Source organism: Seriola aureovittata, chromosome 4 (genome assembly GCF_021018895.1).
Source record: "Seriola aureovittata isolate HTS-2021-v1 ecotype China chromosome 4, ASM2101889v1, whole genome shotgun sequence".
In the NCBI taxonomy this organism is placed as follows: Eukaryota; Metazoa; Chordata; class Actinopteri; order Carangiformes; family Carangidae; genus Seriola; species Seriola aureovittata.
Window position 1 is genome coordinate 24,510,169 of NC_079367.1, and position 20,528 is coordinate 24,530,696.

Sequence of the window (20,528 nt, forward strand, 5' to 3'; positions counted from 1 at the left end):
TAACATAAAACTGGGTTCCTGGGGACCAGGATAGTGTGGGGTGAATGATCTTGCCTCTGGTAAGGACATGTTGAGGGCAGCTACTAACACGCTAGTGTTAATTGTTTCCAGTACGTGGCAGTGTTTAAGACCCAAATGTATTAAAAATAGCCATGGTCTAATGAAGACGTGGCAGTAAGGCATTTGTTAGGGGACCGATTTTTGCAAACGACTACAGAAACAACAGCTGACCATGAGTTGGACCTCGCTAATGATGAGGGCAGAACTCAACAAGGGAGATGTGATACAGCAAGGTCTGAACTCATCAGTTCAGTAAGATTAGAAGTTGAATTTGGATGACTTCCCACTATTGATTGGTGGGGACTGATGATCAGATCTAATTTATGCAGCTTCTGGAGACTCGATGTCAGTCTGGAAATCTGTTGAGGTCTTGATAACCAGCCAAGCAGGTCTCGCAATCTGCAGTCCTATTATTTCCCTCTCTTGCATTCCATAATGGAAAAGATAAATCCTCTTTTTTTAATTAGAGCAGAGGCAAAGTAAAGCTTCCTTATCTCATTATCCTGCCATTCTGGATAGAAAAACCCTTAGAGACAAGCCAGAAGGTGTTAGTTTGTTCTGTTTCAGTTTTGGCTATTTGCTTTTATTATGTACAGTATTTCCTTTTGATAACAACTATATTTACCATATTTACTTACTGTAACGTTATTTCCACTTGTCTGTTCTTGGTTAATTTAAGTTGCTGCAAGGAAAAGATGCTATGCTTGTTATTTATATTGTTGCTGTGTATATTAGATTACCAATAACTACACACAAACAGTCCAGTCCTATCTTGCTTTGTCAAGCTTGAAATCTTTAGTTGTGTTGACGTGAAGTCAGAGAGGTGTTGATTCATCTCTGTGGTATTCTTTTTGTCTTCCTGGTAATGTTAGATTAGTGTTTATATCCCCATTTTGCATGTGTGAAGTGGGCAGACTACATTAGAAACAGAGCAATACACAACAATGCAGTGTGATGCAATACTGCCTCTAATTGACAGGATTTATTGCAGGACTAGTGTTTTTGGCTTGTTTTTATTTGTACTGGTGTAACTACGTATGTATCTAATAAATTCGGTCTACTCCATCATTGTAACTGTGTTGGTCCATCTCTCTCCCATACAGTCATGCTTGTGTCATTCGTGGACAAGTAGTGACCTCGGATGGAACACCGCTGGTTGGAGTCAACATCAGTTTCATCAGCAACCCCTCCTATGGTTATACAATCACCAGGCAGGATGGAAGGTAAGAGCCCTCTGCTTCATACCAAACACACATACACTCACACAGGCACAGAAACAAGGAATGCAAATGCCTCTAACTGCTACCTAAATATGCGGTACCAAGATGTGACAATGATATTTATATTATTGTCAAATACTGTTGTTTAGCTGTGCTGAATTCTAATGATGGCAGGAAAAAAACACAGTTGCCACTGCAAACTGTGCTTCCATTGATCTGCTTTGTGCTTTCATTTGGTCCAATTTCGGCGTTCTCGGCTCAATTCCCAAAGAAATCAAACAAAGCCCTTCTGGTACACTCATAAGTTATGCTTCAGTAGCAGCAGGGGAGGGGAAAGAATAAAATATGCCAATTCAAAGCAGCTCACTGGGGCTATGAAACATAGTGCAGATGGACAGTATTTATTTGACAATGGAGGATTTAGGGAATTAAGTGAGACATTTAAGTTTAGGCCACAGACGTGCAATAAATTTGTTTTGCCTTTTTCTCCTCTCGTGTTGTAGCTAAATGATATTGTACTGGTTTGATGTCATGGGTAAAAAAATAATCCTGACCCTTAATTATTATTTTAGTTGTTTTAAAATTACATAATAATGCACTGATTGAAATAAATCATTAACATCATCTTCTGCAGACAATTTTGTATCTTCTGCCTCTGCAAGAAATTGGAAACCATGTCAATAAACCCATCATCTAGCTGCTTGTTGATTCATTACAATACCAATAGAGGCCTTCTGGAGAGAGATAAATTGTTGTGGTGAAGTGTTCTAAAAAAAAAAACAAGTGGGAAAAAGTCTGAGCTCCCCGTGTGGCTTTCTTTGAGCCACTATGTGCCAGCTGCTTTGGCACCAGGAGAGTTTCTCAGAGAAATGCAGACAAAAACTTCAGACTGGTTTCGCCATGTTTCTCGGAATCAAAGAGAAACACCTGAGAGAAAAACTTTGGGTAATATTGTCTCCATAGCTTCTGTTCTTTTCTGAATACACTTTTTGGATCATATTGCACACACATACAGTACACACTCTCAACCTCCAATCCCCCTGTATCTCTCATAGTAGTCAGTTTTAGTACGGCTTTGTGGCAAACCAAGCCCCTCTATCACAGGACAGCGTGAATTGGTGTTTGCTCTCCAAGCCCCACTTCCTCCTGACACTTTTATCAGGCACTGACACTCTAAAGGCCCACATTTTTGCCGCCAGTTTGATCATGATCGTTCTTGCTTCTGCTCATTCCTTCCATCTTCTTGTCAGTCTCTTCTTCTTCCTAGTTCCACCAAAAAAATCTCTCATCTCCACCTCATCATCTTCATCTTCTTTCACTTATTTCATCTGCTCTCCATCCCTTTATGCCCTTCCTCTTCTAATCTCCCACTGCCCTTAAGCCTTTCCTTTCTGGGCACTACTCTTTTACTTATTTCCTGTGCTTTTTCTTGAGCCCAGGTCTCATGTCCGTTCCACTGCACTGGCTTTCTTCATCTCTATCCTTTTCCCATTTATGCATGTCCCATTTTTCTTATGCATCATTCCGTTTTTTTCCTTTCCAAAGCTCTATACTCTTTTCTCCCTTCCAGCATATGTGTAAACACTACTCCATCTCCCAGGTTCCCCTGTAAACATGCCCAGTCTCCTGCAACTCCCCTGCAATCACTGTAAACACGCTCAGTGCAGCGTGAAATCAGAAATGCACCTGTTCAGCCACTTAGAAATAGGAAAGCTGTCTCAACTCATTTTTATGATGTGTTCTTTATTGTCTAAGGGCTTAGTTTTTTAAATTACCTTTTCCACTATCTTGAAAAGTTTTCTAGCCTAAACAAAAGAGGTTAGTTTAGTTTCTTTACAGCTGTGTAGCCATTTTCTGACTGGCTGAGCATTGAGACAAACCCATTCCCTTTTATGCTTTTCTCCAATAATGAGTAAATGCTGACATGTATTCCAGCTTATTACATTATGAGGTGCTTGGAGGACCTCTATAGGAGCCGCAATGTACATGGGAAATCCAGTATACACTTGATGACTTGGCAGTTTTTTAAAAGAGCTATCCTAATAACCCAAAATTGCACTGCATAATGGCCACATTTCACATGCACTTATTACTTTTGAAAATTATTATTCATGGTTTTATCTTTGTACTTTTTGTGCTAGTGTTCATCCATTTCAATCATACATGAAATGCCCACCACACCTTTTATCTACAGCATACAGCCCTTACTACTTACTTACTCATTCTTACTAACTTTAGCTGTGTACATGATTCACTTTAACCTCAAGCAGCTACCATTATAAATATACATTGGCTGAGAAATGATTGTGTATAATTTGTATGAGGCGGTCCAAGTTCATTGGCAGGGTTAACTCTTTGAGCTTGATGCATTCCCTGAGGGCACAAGCAAGTAAGGCTGTTGTAGGTAGCTTAATAAGTTTTGTCACATGGCTTAAGGCTGTTGTCATGACTGATAACAGCCAGCGAATCCCATCATCGATTGGCCACGCTGCCCATGGGTATCTGTCCAGAAGTGTTTTGAGCATGCATAGCCCGAGCCAGCCAGGTGTCATGCAGACTGACCGGCTACAGCTGCACTGCTAGTGACGGATCACGGCAGCACAAGGTTAGCACTATCACAGCCGCCATCAGCTCTGCAGCCTCCGTACTGCTGGACAAACTCACTTTACTCACACCCAGCCAAGGGCAAAACTCCAAGGGCAGAACAAACCTTTGTTTATCGCCACAGCCAATCAGATGTTCACCCACAAGGAAAGTTAGACCAAGCAGATTCTTTATATAGGAGCTTAAACCAAGAGGGAGGTTACCTAGTTTAGAGGCCACTATTTTCACCTGCTTCTTTACCTGTAATTTGGAAAAGATGCTTCCTGTGTGACGATGACGCCTTGTCCCAGGAGCCTGCAGGTGAACAGGTGCTAATTGGCTTTTAGAGAAACGTGACAAGAGCTGCAGAAGTCCAGTGCAGGTGCAGGCATGCTGTTGTCACCATGCAGCAGTTAGAGGTGAGGAAATCGCCAGAGCTCAGCCTGTTTACTGAGACCCACTCAGGTTAGTCCAGAAGCAGAGGCCCTTTAATGCAACACTAGACGGGATTGCATTGCAGGGCTTTTAGACTGATGTTAGAGTGGACAGCCTTCGTCTAAGGGATCGATAGAGAAGTGGCGGCTGCCTCCATCCTGCAGCACAAATCTCTGTCTCTAACATATAAATGTGAGCACAGCATCAGTGCATTACACACACACACACACACACACACACACACACACACACACACACAGGGGTGTAGCATTCATGTCTGAACTCAAAGTGTGCATCTGCTATTTTCTTCAAATGAAATCTACAGATTATGACATTAATTAATAGATGTGCTTCTAAGATTGTGATCAAGCATCCTATTGGATTTTCAGCCTGTGTGTGCCTGAAAGATAATGCTAAATAATGAAACAGCATCATCTCTTAGCTTTCATTTACTAAAACAAATTAAAAAGAATTTATTACTGTTTGATCTGTTATAACAACACTTAATTAGAAAATATTCATTATATTCACATAAAAAATTGTAGCATGGTTTAATCCTCAGCACACAACAGATTACATGAATTGCAGTGAAATATATATATATATATATATATATATATTTCCTCGTCACTGTGTGTGAGGCAACATTCATCCTCTATGACATTGTGTATGTCTGTGTTCCAGTTTTGACTTGGTGACCAATGGGGGCATAGCCATAGCCCTGCACTTTGAGCGCGCTCCATTCATCACCCAGGAACACACTCTCTGGTTGCCATGGGGACGCTTCTTTGTCATGGATACCATCGTCATGCGGCATGAGGAGAATGACATCCCTAGCTGTGACCTCAGCAGCTTTACCAGGCCCAGCCCTCTGGTGTCCCCAGCTCCGCTCACCGCATTTGCTGGCTCCTGCTCTGAAAGGGGGACCGTCGTACCCGAAATCCAGGTGATTCTCCGCCGCTCACCTTCCTCTCTGCCCGGCGGGGTGTGAACTACACGGGTCTCTCCTCCAAATGATTCATGCCACACATCTGGGAGAGGCTATGAAGACTATTCATCAAGTACAAGTGTAATAGTAACTCTGGCTCAGGGCAGTCCTGTGATTTTATCTCCCTAGTGTAATTGGTCTCTGGATCTTGGGCGATTTACAATGTGCATTGTACTGTCTCACTGCAGAGTGATGATGATTACCTCGCACGCGAAAAACAGCCTTGACATTTTTAATTTCTCCTGGGTTGTAAGCTCCCAGGTTAAGCATACAAGTACCACTGGAAAGGATTTGCTTCTATATTTCATGAGTGTATATAGTTTGATATCTGTCTATATGTGTATGTGTCTTGTTGGTACAAGCACATACTTGTATGGGCTTGAGTGTACAGCTGAATGTGTGGCAACTGTATGTCTAGCAGACGTCTCTGTGCCCTTCTCTAATTACTTTGTCTCCCAGTTTGCTTCACAAGATTTATGGCATATCAGTGAATTTAGTATGCAGTGCAGGCTATTTATAGCAGCCTTGCCTTTGCTATTCCTTGAGCTTTAATCGCACTATACTGGAACATCATCCAAATTACATTTGTCCATGTAAAAGGGAATTCTGACCAGTTAAGCAGGCGTAGCTACACTGTGTGAGCATTTAAGAAGAAACAGATCATAAGTGACATGTACTCGGAGCACGGTTGCTTTAGGTAGTTGTTTTAATTTTCATTTTGTTCTGTACTCTGCAGACAGGTGACGAGAGATGACTTAATTAGTGCAGAGAGGAGTTGGTCAAACAAACCTGTGCTGTACATGCATGATCTTAAAAGCGAACACTGTACAATGTCTGAGTGCTGACCTACTGTTGTATCATCAAGAGGTTACAGGTTTGACCTCAGCTGGTCAATTTCCTCAGGCTTTAACGGTGTCTTTTAGTGAACTTACTTCCGTATTATCGTACCGTTCGAGCACCGAGCCCAAGGGCACTCTTGTGATGCCGTTGTCATATGGATTGCAGGGAAGGCTATTGTCCTCATGAAGGACCTGCTATTATTAAATCAGTTATGAAAAATACTCACTGGAGTACATAATGAACAAATCCTTCATCGGTTTCTGTCTAATGAATGAGTATAATTGTCCTCTAATTGATGTTTCTAATCTTCCCTTGGGACCATATATTTGGTTGGGGACAAGGCTATGAAAAATAGGTTGTAGTGGCCACTGAAAAATTGACAAATTGATTATCTGCATGAAAAAAAAAAAACAACATACAGCAGCATGTTATTAATCGTACCATAAACCCTGAGGAAAATAAGTTCTAATCAGTTTAGCATTTACAATTCCCATCAGCCATCTGTAAGATTTATGTTTTCTTCCTGTCATTGATAAGCTTTGTTTTTTGTCCATAGTCTCTGCAGGAAGAAGTACCTATACCAGGGACAGAGATGAAACTCGCATATTTAAGCAGCAGGACCCCAGGTTACAAGTCAATACTGAGGGTGACCCTCACCCACTCCACAATCCCTTTCAACTTGATGAAGGTTCACCTCATGGTGGCTGTGGAAGGCAGACTGTTCAGAAAGTGGTTTCCTGCAGCTCCCAACCTCTTGTATGACTTTGTGTGGGACAAGGCTGACGTCTACAGCCAGAAGGTCTATGGCTTATCTGAAGCGTTTGGTAAGTGAGGAAGTATATATTACATATAATGCATATTTTTGCCTCTTTTATCGAAAACATATTTGGTTCACTGATGCTTGCCTTATCTTTTCTTCTTTTCCTAGTATCTGTGGGTTTTGAGTATGAGTCATGTCCAGACCTTATTCTATGGGAGAAGAGGACTGCTGTTCTACAGGGCTACGAAACCACAGCCTCCAAACTGGGAGGATGGACTATAGACAAGCACCATGCTTTAAATATCCAGAGTGGTGAGTCAGCTTCTTATTCCTTTTTAAATTCCTATTCTCAGCCAATTCATTCATGCATTAAAACACCTACTTTAAGGTGATTTTATGGTGCAAGAAATCTTTATTTTAACTCACTATTTATTCCATTGTCGAATTTTTAATTTAGCACAGTGAGCTAAATACATTTGCGTTACAGTGCAGTTGTACCTGTTGGAATTTTCTAAGAATTTGTGTCAGCATAATGCAGATCACTATTTTATATTAATATCAGGAAAATTACAAATGTAAAGACTCTTAAATTAATTTATGTTGGAAACAAACATCTCATTTAACGAGCTTTATAAAATTAAATCTCATAAGGATTCAATAACAGCCTTTGTGGTTTGTTAAGATTTTTGTGGTACAAGCCTTAAGTTTGCTGCTCCTTACTGCATTTTATACACATCATTCAGAATGTGCCCAAGAATGCAGATAAGTACCACCATGTCCACCCAGAGCCTTAAATGATGCTTTTAGTGTAACATTGAATTGTCCTCCCTGTTTGTAGCCTTTTGAGGCTTTTTCAATACACCAGTGTCGTGTAGCCTGAGATAGATGTGACTTTTCTTTTTCTTTTTTTTTTTTATTACTGCTGTCCATTTTTAGGTGAGGGGGGGTCAATTTTCTTATTGCCAGCAAATTACTCCTGAAAGGCGGGAGGAGGAATGAAGAGAGAGAAACTTTGGGCAGCACCTGTCACTAGCTCGGTTTCAAAGTCTGTTTGTATCTGGAAGGGCTCATCAGAGGAGATGAGGCATATTTATATGAAAAATGCTCAGGAAGGTGGCACTTTGATCTGTCACACTAAACCTGCTGAGTCTGAATGTGCTGTCCGGGGGAGGGAGAGAGTCTGCTACTTGCCCGCACATCACCTCCACTGCTAGCTCCTCCACCCCATCCCCCTTTTGGCGCATCCATGTCTTGTTCATGCCCAGCATTTTTAGAATCATCCCTAATTTAATTGCTATCAGTCTGCTACTCCCAGCAGCAGCAGTCCCTAAGATTAAATCATGTCCCAGGAAGGGGATGCTTGGCTGATCTTTTCTGATAGACCAAATGCCGTGCTGCTCAGAGAACTCAGGTCACAAAGTACCATTAGAGGCAGAAAAAGTACCGCAGACATGCAGATGCTGAATTTCAAATATGATTACATTGATTGGGCAGCAGGAACATCTTTACATTTACATATCTGAACATTTTCCAAGCATAGATTGGCAATACTAATGGAAACAGTATGTGTGTGTGTGTGTGTGTGTGTGTGTGTGTGTGTGTGTGTGTGTGTGTGTGTGTGTGTGTGTGTGTGTGTGTGTGTGTGTGTGTGTGTGTGGGTGCATACCTGAATGCCTGCACATGAACTGTACTCATGCTGCTCTATTTTTGTTCATGCACAAAGCCCGTGGAGGTAGAAAGGCAGGCATGATGCCATTTGTAATTGGGGCAAGTCAATTTTTTGTGATTATGCCTGTGTGGCAATTTTCTATCTCCAAGAGATTCCACTTGTGCCAAGGGCTTTCTGGTCTCCATTTTGATGTGATATTTTCCTGTGTTTCCATCCACTAGATACACCTCTCAAACACGGCAGAGGTGCACACACACCTGTTCAAAATCAGATCAGATTCTTATCTGTGTATTGACTTGCACTTCCTTTTAAATTTGTCATCTAATATACATTTTAAACTGCATTAAGCAATCACTAGGAGCCAGGGACTTTCAGCGTGAGAGCATTGTTACCCATCCAGCAGAAACAGGGCAACATGCAGTAATCATCCCATTTTATTCACAAAGCCCTCTGTGCATCTCTACACACCAGACTGCAAATCTGTTCTCTACAGATTCCAAATTGATTTGCAAATTTCTGGAAGTGTAGATGGCAGAATCAGGATGTGTCTTGAGCTGCTTTGGAAATTAGGCAACATTTTTCATTTAAGTAAAACTCTAAACAGTGTTTCTTCTGTATAATCTAAAAAGAATTTCTGTTGTGTAAACAGGATAAATGTGGAGCTAGTAGCTCATGCAGTAATGTAAATTGTGTAAACAATTTGCAGAAGTGGAATTAATAAATGCATGTAAGCAAAACTAAATGTGACTAATTGGGTGCAACCTTTGTAATCACTGTGGTAAAATGCACTTTCAACAGTTACTAAAAATGTTAAAACATTTTATATTTCTGTAGTTGTGTATTAACTAACATGAATGTAATATTTGTAAACTAATTGGGAAAATAGGTTTTTGCACATCAATACACATGGACAGGAATTTTAGTGCCTCTGAAAATGTAAATACATCTTGAAACGAGAAATCTTCCTTTGGTAACATGTTTTGGATGCTGTATATTCATTATTGGGTTGCTGTATAATTATACCTCTCTAAGAAGTTTTTTTTTTTTTTTTTTCCTGTGGGAAGCTGGCCTGGATTTATTTCCCAACTTATTAGGAAACACTCTGCTGCTTTCAATGATGATTATAAAACTGCCTGTTGTTCAAGTCCACCTCTTACCAAAATTGCAAAAAATTTGCCATAACCAGTTAGCAAAGCCAAGTCTGCAAATGGATTTTTGCTTGCATCCAATTTTAGGAAAATAGAGCCCATAGTCTCCAAACTGCTCAACCTAAACGGGCTGCAGGTGTTACTTGTTTCTTTCCTGTGCCCTCATCAGGTATTCTTCACATGGGGAATGGGGAGAACGTCTTCATCTCCCAGCAGCCTCCTGTAATCGGCAGTGTGATGGGGAACGGGCGCAGGCGAAGCATCTCCTGCCCCAGCTGCAATGGCCTAGCTGATGGAAACAAGCTGCTGGCGCCCGTGGCTCTGGCTTGTGGCTCAGATGGAAGTCTGTATGTGGGGGACTTCAACTATGTGAGGAGGATTTTCACCACAGGGAATGTCACCAGCGTCCTGGAGCTCAGGTAACGGAGGAGTAGCAGCTTACTAACATTCACTCAGAACCATGAGCTCAGATGGGCTTGCGCACAGGTCATAAACCACAGAGGTCGATTGAGATAGACAGAAATGCCCTAAAGGCCCAGGATTGATGGTCTTGCCCCTCTCATCCACCTGTATCAGCTGGAGTTTGGCCCTGATAGAAGCTGAAGAGGATGTAATTGGGTCTTAACAGAAGACATTCCTGGAGAAGATTAATTTCTTTGTCGGTGTCAGCAAAGAAAGCTTTGAGTAGATAAGAAAACTAATGTTTTGTCATGATTCTCTTTTTTTATTTCATTAATTATTCTACTCACTAACAACTAACATTTCCTCTCCTTTCTCTTCCTCTCTCATTTTCTGCTGCTTTTGTCACACTGACAGAAACAAAGACTTCAGGCATAGGTAAGCTGCACAGCATTTGCCTAAATTAATAAAAGAAATGGTACAGTCCACAGACTTGATATCGAAACGACCTTTTGAGCCCGTTTCAGACACGCGCTTGTGAGCAGCTACAAGATCCTATCTGAAAATACTGACTCGGTTTTCATCTTTTCTTAAAGCTGTAGATTTAGTGGTTTATTAAGACAGAGTTTTACGTAGATCTTGCCTTGTCCACCGCAGTGTGTTTGCATCTGTATCTGCGATTGCAAAGAGAGAATGTAGATAATTGTTGTCTCAGTAAAGGCTCAGTAAAGTTTCATTGCCAGTTTATTAGGTACACCTTGCTGCATCTGTTCCAATCCAACACAACCAAACATCCAACCTTTTTTGAAAAGCATCAGAAAAATGTTAAAGTCATTCTACAGCCATCGGGAGACTGTAGTTTCTGCTGCTTTTGAACTAACCTCTATTGAAAAGTAAAAGGTGACCTAAATAGTAATGGTTTGTCACAGAATAAAATCAACACCTTCCTGATGGTGTCAACAGAGAAACTGAATATGATGAAGTGTCATAAAGGCTTTATGTACGGAGCTAGGTGACCCTCCTGAAATGGCAACTCAGTGTAGATTTTATCGGTGGCTTACGATACAGGGACCTAATTTTCCATGGCAGGAGGTAGTGAGGGGAATCTCTGTCTGCTGTCTTTAGATACCATGTCTCAGGGAAAGGGCTACTGATTGATTTTCTATCAGAGGGTCATGACTTCAGCAGGGGAACATGTAGTCCAACTGAAGATGAAAAGCCTAGTGATGCTGGTCACTGGCCTCTATTCTCAAGAATGGCCACATTAACAAAAGACTCAGAAGCTCTCTATTGCTTTTTCTGTCTCTTTAACTATCTGCTCTCAGTCTTTACATCTCGAATGTCTTTGTTCAGTACTCTCATATACTCTAACTTGTGCATCCCATACACACACACAGGCACTCTGTTTGCTAGAGCAAGACTAGAGAAACGTCAGAGCTCCATCTCTTCGGGCCTCAGTACTCCAAACGCATTTGCATATTAAAAAGGAGATTTATCCAGGAAAACACAGCATGTGTCTGTATAAAACGGGTGGCTGCTCCAGTTCGTGTGTGAGCTAGCAATAGGACTGGGTGGTGGGTGATCTCACGGCGATGTTCATTGACCCCCTACTAAGGATGTCCCCATCCACTCCAACCACACTCCCTCCATTGCCACGCCAGCATGCAGCAAAATCCAATTATCCTCCACAAACTAGATGTTGTCAGTGAATATACTGTAGATGGAGGATATGGCCATAGCTGAAGGTCAGGGAATAACGCCTTATAGTTTCAAACACTATGGGGGTCCAGAACTGTTCTACATGCAACCTGGAGCTGATAAGGTATCAGCTGATTGCACATGGCAGATAGAATACAAAGCAGAATCCAGTTATTGAGACTTGCTACTGACCTACTCTAAGACAGCAGTCGTTTTTCGAAGCCAGCCACAAGTACCTGGAATATACTATAAACCAACATATCAGTCAACTTGGTCTCTGGGCTGATTGTGACATGTGCGCCTGAGGTTTGCTGCCGTGTGCTGTCATCACTGATTCACTGAAGGTCAATTGTCATTTAAAATTATGTACTGGAGTTGACAATTCCACAGACCCACTGGTCTTGTGATCTTGTATTATAAAAATATAAGCTTTGGCACCGTCACTCCGACCATAAGCCTGAAAAAAAACCCTCAAGGTTATAGTTGAAATTCTGTCTTAATCCAGTTTGAATGACGTCCTGCTGACAGGTTTCTGCATAATGCTTATCAGGTCTGGCAGAACTGTGTTGTATCTTGCCCTGATAACTCTGGTCATCTTTACATTACTTTCACATTGCTAAACAGGTCACTAATTCCTTGTTTTGTCTGACCAATAGTCATAAACCCAAAGATGCTCAATTTACAATCAATCAATTAAATTTACAGTTGGGAAAAGCAGCACATTGTTTCATTTGAAAAAAGAAACCGGCAAATATTTTATCTTTTAGCTTTTTAGCTTGATATGTTGAAATTATTTATTGATTTCATAGATTAGTCAAATTGTTGTTCATGCATTTTCTGATAATCAATTAATCAACTGGGCCTGTATTCACAAAGCATTTTATCTTACCACTAAGAGTACTCCTAAGTCAGGCTGAAAGTTTTTGACTAAAAGTTTTCTCCTAAGTCCTATTCACAAAGCTGCTGAGACCAACTTTTAGTAAGGAGAAGCGAAAACTCCTAAGCTAAGAGTGCGACTCCGTTGCTATGGCTGACGTCAATTCATGGACGAGCTGCCTTGCAGGAACCACAGCAATTGGTTAATGAATGACCGTCTGTGCCGGTGAAAACGCATGCGCAACATCTCGCAGTAATAATAATAAAAAAAAAAAAGAAAAATAAACTAATACAAATTAAATAATAACAGATTAGGTGCTGCTACAAAAGTAGTTAATTCTCCAAAATGCATCTGTATGACCAGAGAATTTAATTTTAATATAAAAAAGTCGATCAATTCTCTCAATGGGAAAATAAAAAAAACCTAACCTATCCTAGACTACCTAACCAAACCTAACTGGCAGCCTAATAGCCACCGTCTGTTGTAGCTGTACCTGTTGTAATGTAGCTGTGGTCCCAGCTGTGGGTTGAAGTGTGAGAAGATTTCCCCTGTCCCCCACCAGGTGACATCCAGCTGGAACATGATCCTTTCAAACAGCTGCCTCAGGTCACTCTCCATTCAGATCCATATGACTCGTGTGTAGTACCTGGACACTGTACAACAATGTCCACAACTGTATAGGTAGCATCAAATACAACCTGTGTGTTGATGGTGTGATTTTTTTTTCCTGTTTATAAATACCTCCTCATCTTGCAATGGTGCAATAATTTTTACATGCGTTCCATCTCTGGCACCGACCACTCCGGGTAGATTTGCAATTGCCATGAAGCTGCTTTATTTCTCTGTAGTTGTTGAACATCTAAAAGAAATCATATGAATTGTCCAATGATGTCAGAGCGCATTTATTGTTTGGTGGATATATCGGCTTTTCTCTGTTGCCAACTAGCACAGCGTTGCCAAACGCTTAATTTCCCCACTGATCAGGTTGTTTCAGTTGGAGATGTTATTACATCCCTCACAAACTCCACAGCGATCATTATTCCCTCGTGATTGAGTCATATCTTTTAAGTAATTCAGCATCGTGCAAGGTTTCCAGAACACTGCGAAGTGGAATGACAGCGGTCCTTTTACGATTCTTTGTGATTTGGTCTTAGTGAGTTAGGAGTCCTCTCCACTACTTCTAACTTCTCCCAGATTTAGGTGCTACTTTTAGCGCTAAGTGCCTTTTTGAATAGCTCTTAGTAAACAAGAAAAAATCCTAAAGTTAGGACTGAAACGCCCATTATTTTTAGGAGTTCCTCCTAAATCGGCAAGTTAGGAGCTACTTTTAGACTTTAGATGCTTTGTGATGACGGGCCCCGATGTATATGAAGATTAAAGGGATCAGTCAGCTGTTTTTCATGTGAGTGACACCTCTAGAAAAATGAACTGTAATCCATGTACCTTTTGTGCCATGTAGTGTATTTACAGGAGCATTGACAAGCTTGTAAAATCAAATAAGATCAGTCATGCCTAGAATCTCTAGTATCTCAGTGTATAGTGCCATTGGGCTTGTCATGCTTTGATTTTTCAGCAGACGCTCATGTGTTTATTAGTAGCAAGCAGAGATTTTTATTGGAAGTAATCCTCTCTGTCACTTCGTTTGTACTACTATGGATTTGCCTACAGTTATCTTTGTTTTCTCTGTTTTCTGACACATATCCTGACTGGAGTATACCCGTAGATTGCATGCATCCCGCCACAGCAGGATTGGCTATATTTGGTTCTTTTGTCAGTCTGTCGGTTTGGGCAACCTCCTGTGGATGTGAAGGATTACTTTGTTGACTGGGTTGGGAGTTTAATGGGATATTTTTCTGTGCTGGAATCTCTGGCTGATGGATGCATAATGTGTTTGGATTGCAGTACATTTGTGTTTCTCTAAAAGAAGTCCCAAGGGAAACGGAAAACATACTTTTTTGTACTTCTGGCAATAACCAGGCTGCAGCTACTATATAGAAACTGTGGTTTCATATTGTTGTTCTCAGATGACATCACAGATATTTCTTGGGTCTGGGATGGGGTAGTAATTAGGATCTGTGTCAAAGGATCCAATGTACCCCAATGACTGAATCCCACTAGACCCTCATTTCTCTTTGTCTAACTAAATATACATCCCCTTCATCTGTACTGGGTTTTTTTTTTTTCTTTTCAATAATATGAACGAAGGTCGAAATCTGTATTTATACATTTACAGTACTTTCACATATGTCTACCCATATATTCAGACAAGTGGAGTATCCGCTCTCTTTTGACAACAGGGACTTTTAACTAAGCTGACTGTATTGTAGATGAGTCCTAAGCTTCACCATTTTGTCATGTTTAATCTCATTCTATTTTTCTTTTTCCATGTCCATGGTTTAAACTGTAATTGTGCCCAATTGACTCGCTAAATGGCTTTTGAATCCATTTTAATTGTATTACACAATGTTTCTTATTGAAAGCACTGTAGCCCTCCCAGCTTTTATTGACCTGGGCGTCTTCCTCTCTTTTCCCTTCTCTCAGCAACAGCCCCGCTCATAAATACTACCTGGCCACCAGTCCAGTGAACGGTGCTGTGTACCTTTCGGACACCAGCAGCAGGAAAGTGTTCAAGGTGAAATCCCTGAATGTTGTGAAAGATGTGGCCAAAAACCTGGAGCTGGTGGCAGGCACCGGTGACCAGTGTCTCCCATACGACGACACTCGCTGTGGGGATGGAGGAAAGGCTGTTGAGGCCACTCTCACTAACCCCAGAGGTAATGAATGGATTTTATTATAATCAATGTAGCGTGTAGTGTGTCAAGTCAGTTGGGGTCTTCTTTTTTTTTCTCTTTCCTTTTCAAGTAGACTAGATTGCTGCATTGTTGAAGACAGTGGTCCCAGAGGCCAGATCAATATGTTCTTCAGCTTTCACGCACTCACTTCTCTTCATTTCTCCCCATCACTAACTATGTACATGTAGCTCACAAGCTTCAGTTATTTTAAAACTGAATTTATTTTTTAAAGCATGCCTCTCCATGTGTATTTCTTTTTCTTCTTGTTCCCATGTTTGGATTATGAATTAGTCATTAGATGACATGCTTACTTGTTGTCCTCCACAGGGATGAAGTTGTGATTCATATGTCCTGAAATAACGCTCAAGTCCCTCTGAAATGTGCAATATGTATAGTCCAAGTTTGCGTTCAGAATAAAGGATTTTGCTCTAACTGCTGTGATTAAATATTTGTTTGTCAGACCCTGATGTAATAAAAAAAAAAATGGAGATGTGCATAGCCAAGGTTAGTATCCTCGGCTTCATTGTTGCTGGAGGCTGAGAGAACAAAAGGAAAAGAGATGGCATTGATGGAATTTTAGTTGTAATTGAATCAATGCCAACAGTACTATTCATCTATTTTGATGTTTCTATTGTTCTCTGTTATTGATCAAACAAATCAATTGTAGCATTAGTTTTCATTGCCATGATTAGTCTTTCATTTCTATTGTAGAACATAGCCCTAAATTGTCATTTAGTGGTGCTCTGTCCTCACATTAAGTCACAGACGGACAAAACAACTGATGGATATTTTATCTGCAGGCATTACGGTGGATAAGTACGGTGTAATCTTCTTTGTGGATGGGACCATGATTCGCAGGATTGATCAGAATGGTATCATCTCAACTCTTCTGGGCTTCAATGACCTGACCTCTGCCCGACCTCTCAGCTGCGATGCTGTGATGGACATCTCTCAGGTACCTCTCAGACCGGCGTGTGCTTTCCTGTCTCTCGACCTTCACCAGTCTCCTTGACTGACCGTGACTCCAGGATGCTTACATCTCCATGCTTTTGTTTCTGTAGCTCAACGCTGTTGGTCCAGTAGTCGTCTAGTTTGGTTTTGATGCCCATTTGTTTATTGGTTTCATGATGCCACATTTTAGAGTCACAGCACTTGCAAAGGATACTAAGGGACACAGTTAGAGCTGAAAGGCATTTAGCACTCTGTTGGGATTCCACTGCCAGTTTCAGACTAAATCCTGTTTCCCTGTGTTCACCTAAGCCCATGTCAGTAAAGTTTTTGCACCTGTGATCTGTTATGAATGATAAAGCCTGATGACTGAAATAGTTAACGTTATTTCAGATCGTTTTTTATCCCATAAGAGGAAATTCCATTTGCAGTAAGGCAGCAAAAAAACATAAAAATACACTCTGACAGTAGAGTACCTTAAAAAATGAAAATACTGTGCATACAATACAAAATACAACAAAGAGTCCATGTAATTTAAAAAAGATAAATAAGAAGGACAAGATAGGAAGTTTTAGTGTGCAGTTAACTAAGAGGCCGCATGTGGTATATTTGAATAATATGTTTACTGCACGTAGAATAAATTTGAATTTTAACATGTTGCGCCTAATTTTTGCTAAATCTGCACCTCTGAACAGACAGGAGGAATGTTGAATTCATTAAATTAAGGATGGCCTGGATTCATTGAGATGGATTTCATTGGTTTGCGAGTTTATGAATTCAGGGAAGCAGCTCCAAACACAGCTGTGCCAGGCTGCTAAATTACTTATTACATCTTATGGTTAACACGCAAATACAAATAAAGAAATGAAAATGAGCAGTTAATTGGACTCGGTCCAAACTGGAGGAACCCAGAGGAACTGGAATAAACAAAGCAGCACCTGAGTATAGAGCCGATCTGAAGCCAGAGGTGGCAGTGCAGTCTGAGGAGTTTCCATGTCTGTGTCAAGTGGCAACACATCCCCAAATGCAGAGGGCTGGTGACCTATAGCTGTAGGGGGATGACGAGGATGACCTATAACCTCACTCTCTCTCGATTCACACACACATATTCACTGATGCACGCAAAGCCATGTACTCACTCACACACACACATATGCACTCATATGTACCAGACAGAACACATCCCCCAGGCAAGGACACTACACTGAGGTCACATCACTCTCTAGCTCAGTGACCCCTCCCCCCACCCCCCCTTTTTGGAGGTGACAAGACAGACTTTTGCATACTCCAGCTGCTGTTGTATGGCTGTGTTTTCCTCATATTATAATTTTCAGCCTAAATAGGTAGGGGTTGTTTTTCCATTCTTGACAAAGCAGTAATTTCTAAAACAACTAAACTTAAAACTAAACCTAAAACTACACTTATGTAGTGTGTGTGTTGTCTACAAGATCTATAATTGTTTTAGTTTGACCCCCATGAAAAGAGCATTCCAGGGCTTGAATGATAAGATTTGATTGATGTCTAAGCTCTGCTCCATGTACATGCACTAGTGTGTTTCTTTCCCCCATCGTGTATGTTATTGAATACAATTATCAAACAGGTCCTGAGGGGCCTCAGAAGGCAGTGGAGAGAGGCTTTCTGTGTGAGTGAAATAATGTATTCAGTGGAGGGAGCAAAGCCTCCAGCTGCCCATTTCCAGTCCCGAGGGCGGGGGGTGGGGGGGTCTCACAATCCCTGCTTGCTGCTCCTTCACCCACCCACACAAACACAAGCGCCTATAGATGCTCGCCATCCCAGTTCCACAGCAGAGCAGACACGGGGAGACTGTCTGCAGCCCCACAACGATGACAAATCGCACAAGCACTGCCAGAGACACTCAGACAGTAAAAAGCATCCATTAAAAATTCATCCAGGGCACATACAGGCGGGTGACAAATTAAAGGAAAGCCCAACATAAAGTGTCTTAGTAAAGTGTTTGACCACCACAAGCCGCCAGAACAGCTTTAATGCCCCTTGGCATTGATTCTACAAGTCTCTGGAGGGATGAACACCATTCTGCCAAAAGATATTCCCTCATTTGTTGTTTCGATGATGATGGTGGAGAGCACTAACATGTTGGTCCCAAATCTCCCATAGATGTTCAATTGGGTTGAAATGTGGTGATTGCAAAGGCCATAGCATATGATTTACATCATTTTTATATTGAAACTTTGACTATGTTCCTTAGTGCTCAATTTTGGATTTCTTTATAGATCCAATTTTTATCTTTTAACCTCCTAAGACCCAAGCTCTATTCTTTGCTATATAGGCTGATTGGGACCTGAGAAAAATGATGTCCACATATGAGGACATTAGTTTTAAATTTCGATTACTGAGTGGCAGTATAATATCCTCATATGTGGTCACCAGGCCCTTGTTGAGAAAAAGTTAGTATTGTGGTCTAGAGAACCCAAAATGTGAGGTCCACATATGTGGACGCCAGGTCCTAGGAGGTTAAACTTTGGCCAATATTAGACTCCAGTGTGAACTGGTCATGGCCCTGATGTAACTTGCATGTGCAGAAGAACAACAAGACGTCACACGCAGCACTCTGTGTAGGGAAGTAAACAAGGAGAAGAACTCGGGAATAACAAACATGGATGCCACAGATATGAGCGTTTACGGTTTCATTTTTAAGTTATTGTACAGTGGAAGCAGGTGAAAGTCGAATGTGGGAACAGATGATGAGTAATAGAAGAATGAAGAGAAGGAGAATTTATAGTGTAATTATGGCTTTTTGTGGAGCAATGGCTGCTACTTCGGTACAGAGGTGTGTGTGGATGTGCGGAGTTGAAGCCAGGAGTGGTGAGATCGTGACGTGAATGTATGGCTGGGCGATATGGCCCAAAACTGTATCTCACAATAAAAATTTGCGGTCAGTCGATATATATATATTTATCACCATAAAATGCCACATCGTTATTTCTTTCAGGTTTAAAGGTTGATTTTTTCGCTATATATATATATATATATATATATAATATATATATATATATATATATATATATAGTCAGAACATGACAAAAACTTATCAAGCAGCAGAACATTAAGAAACTCTGAGGTACAAACATTCAAAAATATCATAAAATATGCATGATTAAAAACAAAGTCCTTTTCAGTCCTTTTTACTCAAGAAAGTGAATAGAAAATTAAGTTATGCAGTGTGATACACATGTAACATGATCAGACTGCTACTAAAAAATAGACACAGAATATTTGCACTGGGCACTGGCCTGGGTCCACTAACACTCGTTTTGGCCTGTCATTTCTTACTTTCTGTGTGTTCTAACAGGTGATATTGTTTCAGGTGATGAAACAGGTTTGTGGTGTTACCTGTCTTTGATGGAATGTGTCTCTGGCACAGTTTCCAGTGCAAATTGCTCTGTTTTTTGACTGTAAATAGCCAAAATATCTCCAAACTACTGAAGTTGAGTGGCCTCTCTTGACTACAATATCTTCGTCCTCTAAGCTGCGTTCTGCTTTTTCTGCGGTGTCGCTCATTTCGCCTTATTTGCTTACTCTTCTCCAATTTCAAGCCCGTCAGTCACTGTGTGCATCTGTATATAATGTCACGTGCTGGCCTGCAAGCTGTCAAACCTGTTCTGACGTAAAAGTTGCATTGAATTTCCGATACAGGTCACATGGCTGTTCAGACTGAGGTCACATTTCAACAAATCAGATCTGTATCTGATTTAGAACCACACATAGAAGTGGCCCAAATCTGATTTGAAAAGATCAGATTTCATGTGATTAGTGCTGCTCACACTGTCATTAAACACTCAGATCTGGGTCACATGGGGGTGGGTCAGATTTGGGCCACTTAGGCCCACTGTATGAACTTAACCATACAGTGACCCCTCGTGCCCTATGGATGGGGGCATTGTCATCCTGGAAGAGACCACTCCCATCCAGACTGAAATATTTCATCATAGGATAAAGGTGATCACTCAGAACAACTTTCTATTGATTTGCAGTGACCTTTCTCTCTAAGGGGACAAGCGGACCCAAACCGTGCCAGAGAAATGGCCCCCACAGAATAACAGAGCCACCGGATCACCTCACTGTGGGGGTC

At 41.1% G+C, this 20,528-nt stretch overlaps 1 protein-coding gene across 13 annotated transcripts in view; it reads left to right on the forward strand.

The window, feature by feature from the left end:
• tenm4 (teneurin transmembrane protein 4) overlaps positions 1–20,528 on the forward strand; it is a 152,999-nt gene that overhangs the window by 104,502 nt on the left and 27,969 nt on the right. For 9 of the 13 annotated variants that reach the window (XM_056374005.1, XM_056374008.1, XM_056374011.1 and 6 more), the window contains 8 exons: positions 1,164–1,283; positions 4,983–5,244; positions 6,683–6,950; positions 7,055–7,198; positions 9,873–10,122; positions 10,520–10,540; positions 15,219–15,451; positions 16,270–16,424. In XM_056374005.1, the coding sequence (XP_056229980.1) occupies positions 1,164–1,283; positions 4,983–5,244; positions 6,683–6,950; positions 7,055–7,198; positions 9,873–10,122; positions 10,520–10,540; positions 15,219–15,451; positions 16,270–16,424 (1,453 nt within the window). The remainder of the gene's footprint in view (positions 1–1,163; positions 1,284–4,982; positions 5,245–6,682; positions 6,951–7,054; positions 7,199–9,872; positions 10,123–10,519; positions 10,541–15,218; positions 15,452–16,269; positions 16,425–20,528) is intronic. The other 4 variants (XM_056374006.1, XM_056374009.1, XM_056374012.1 and 1 more) reach the window with 1 other exon arrangement.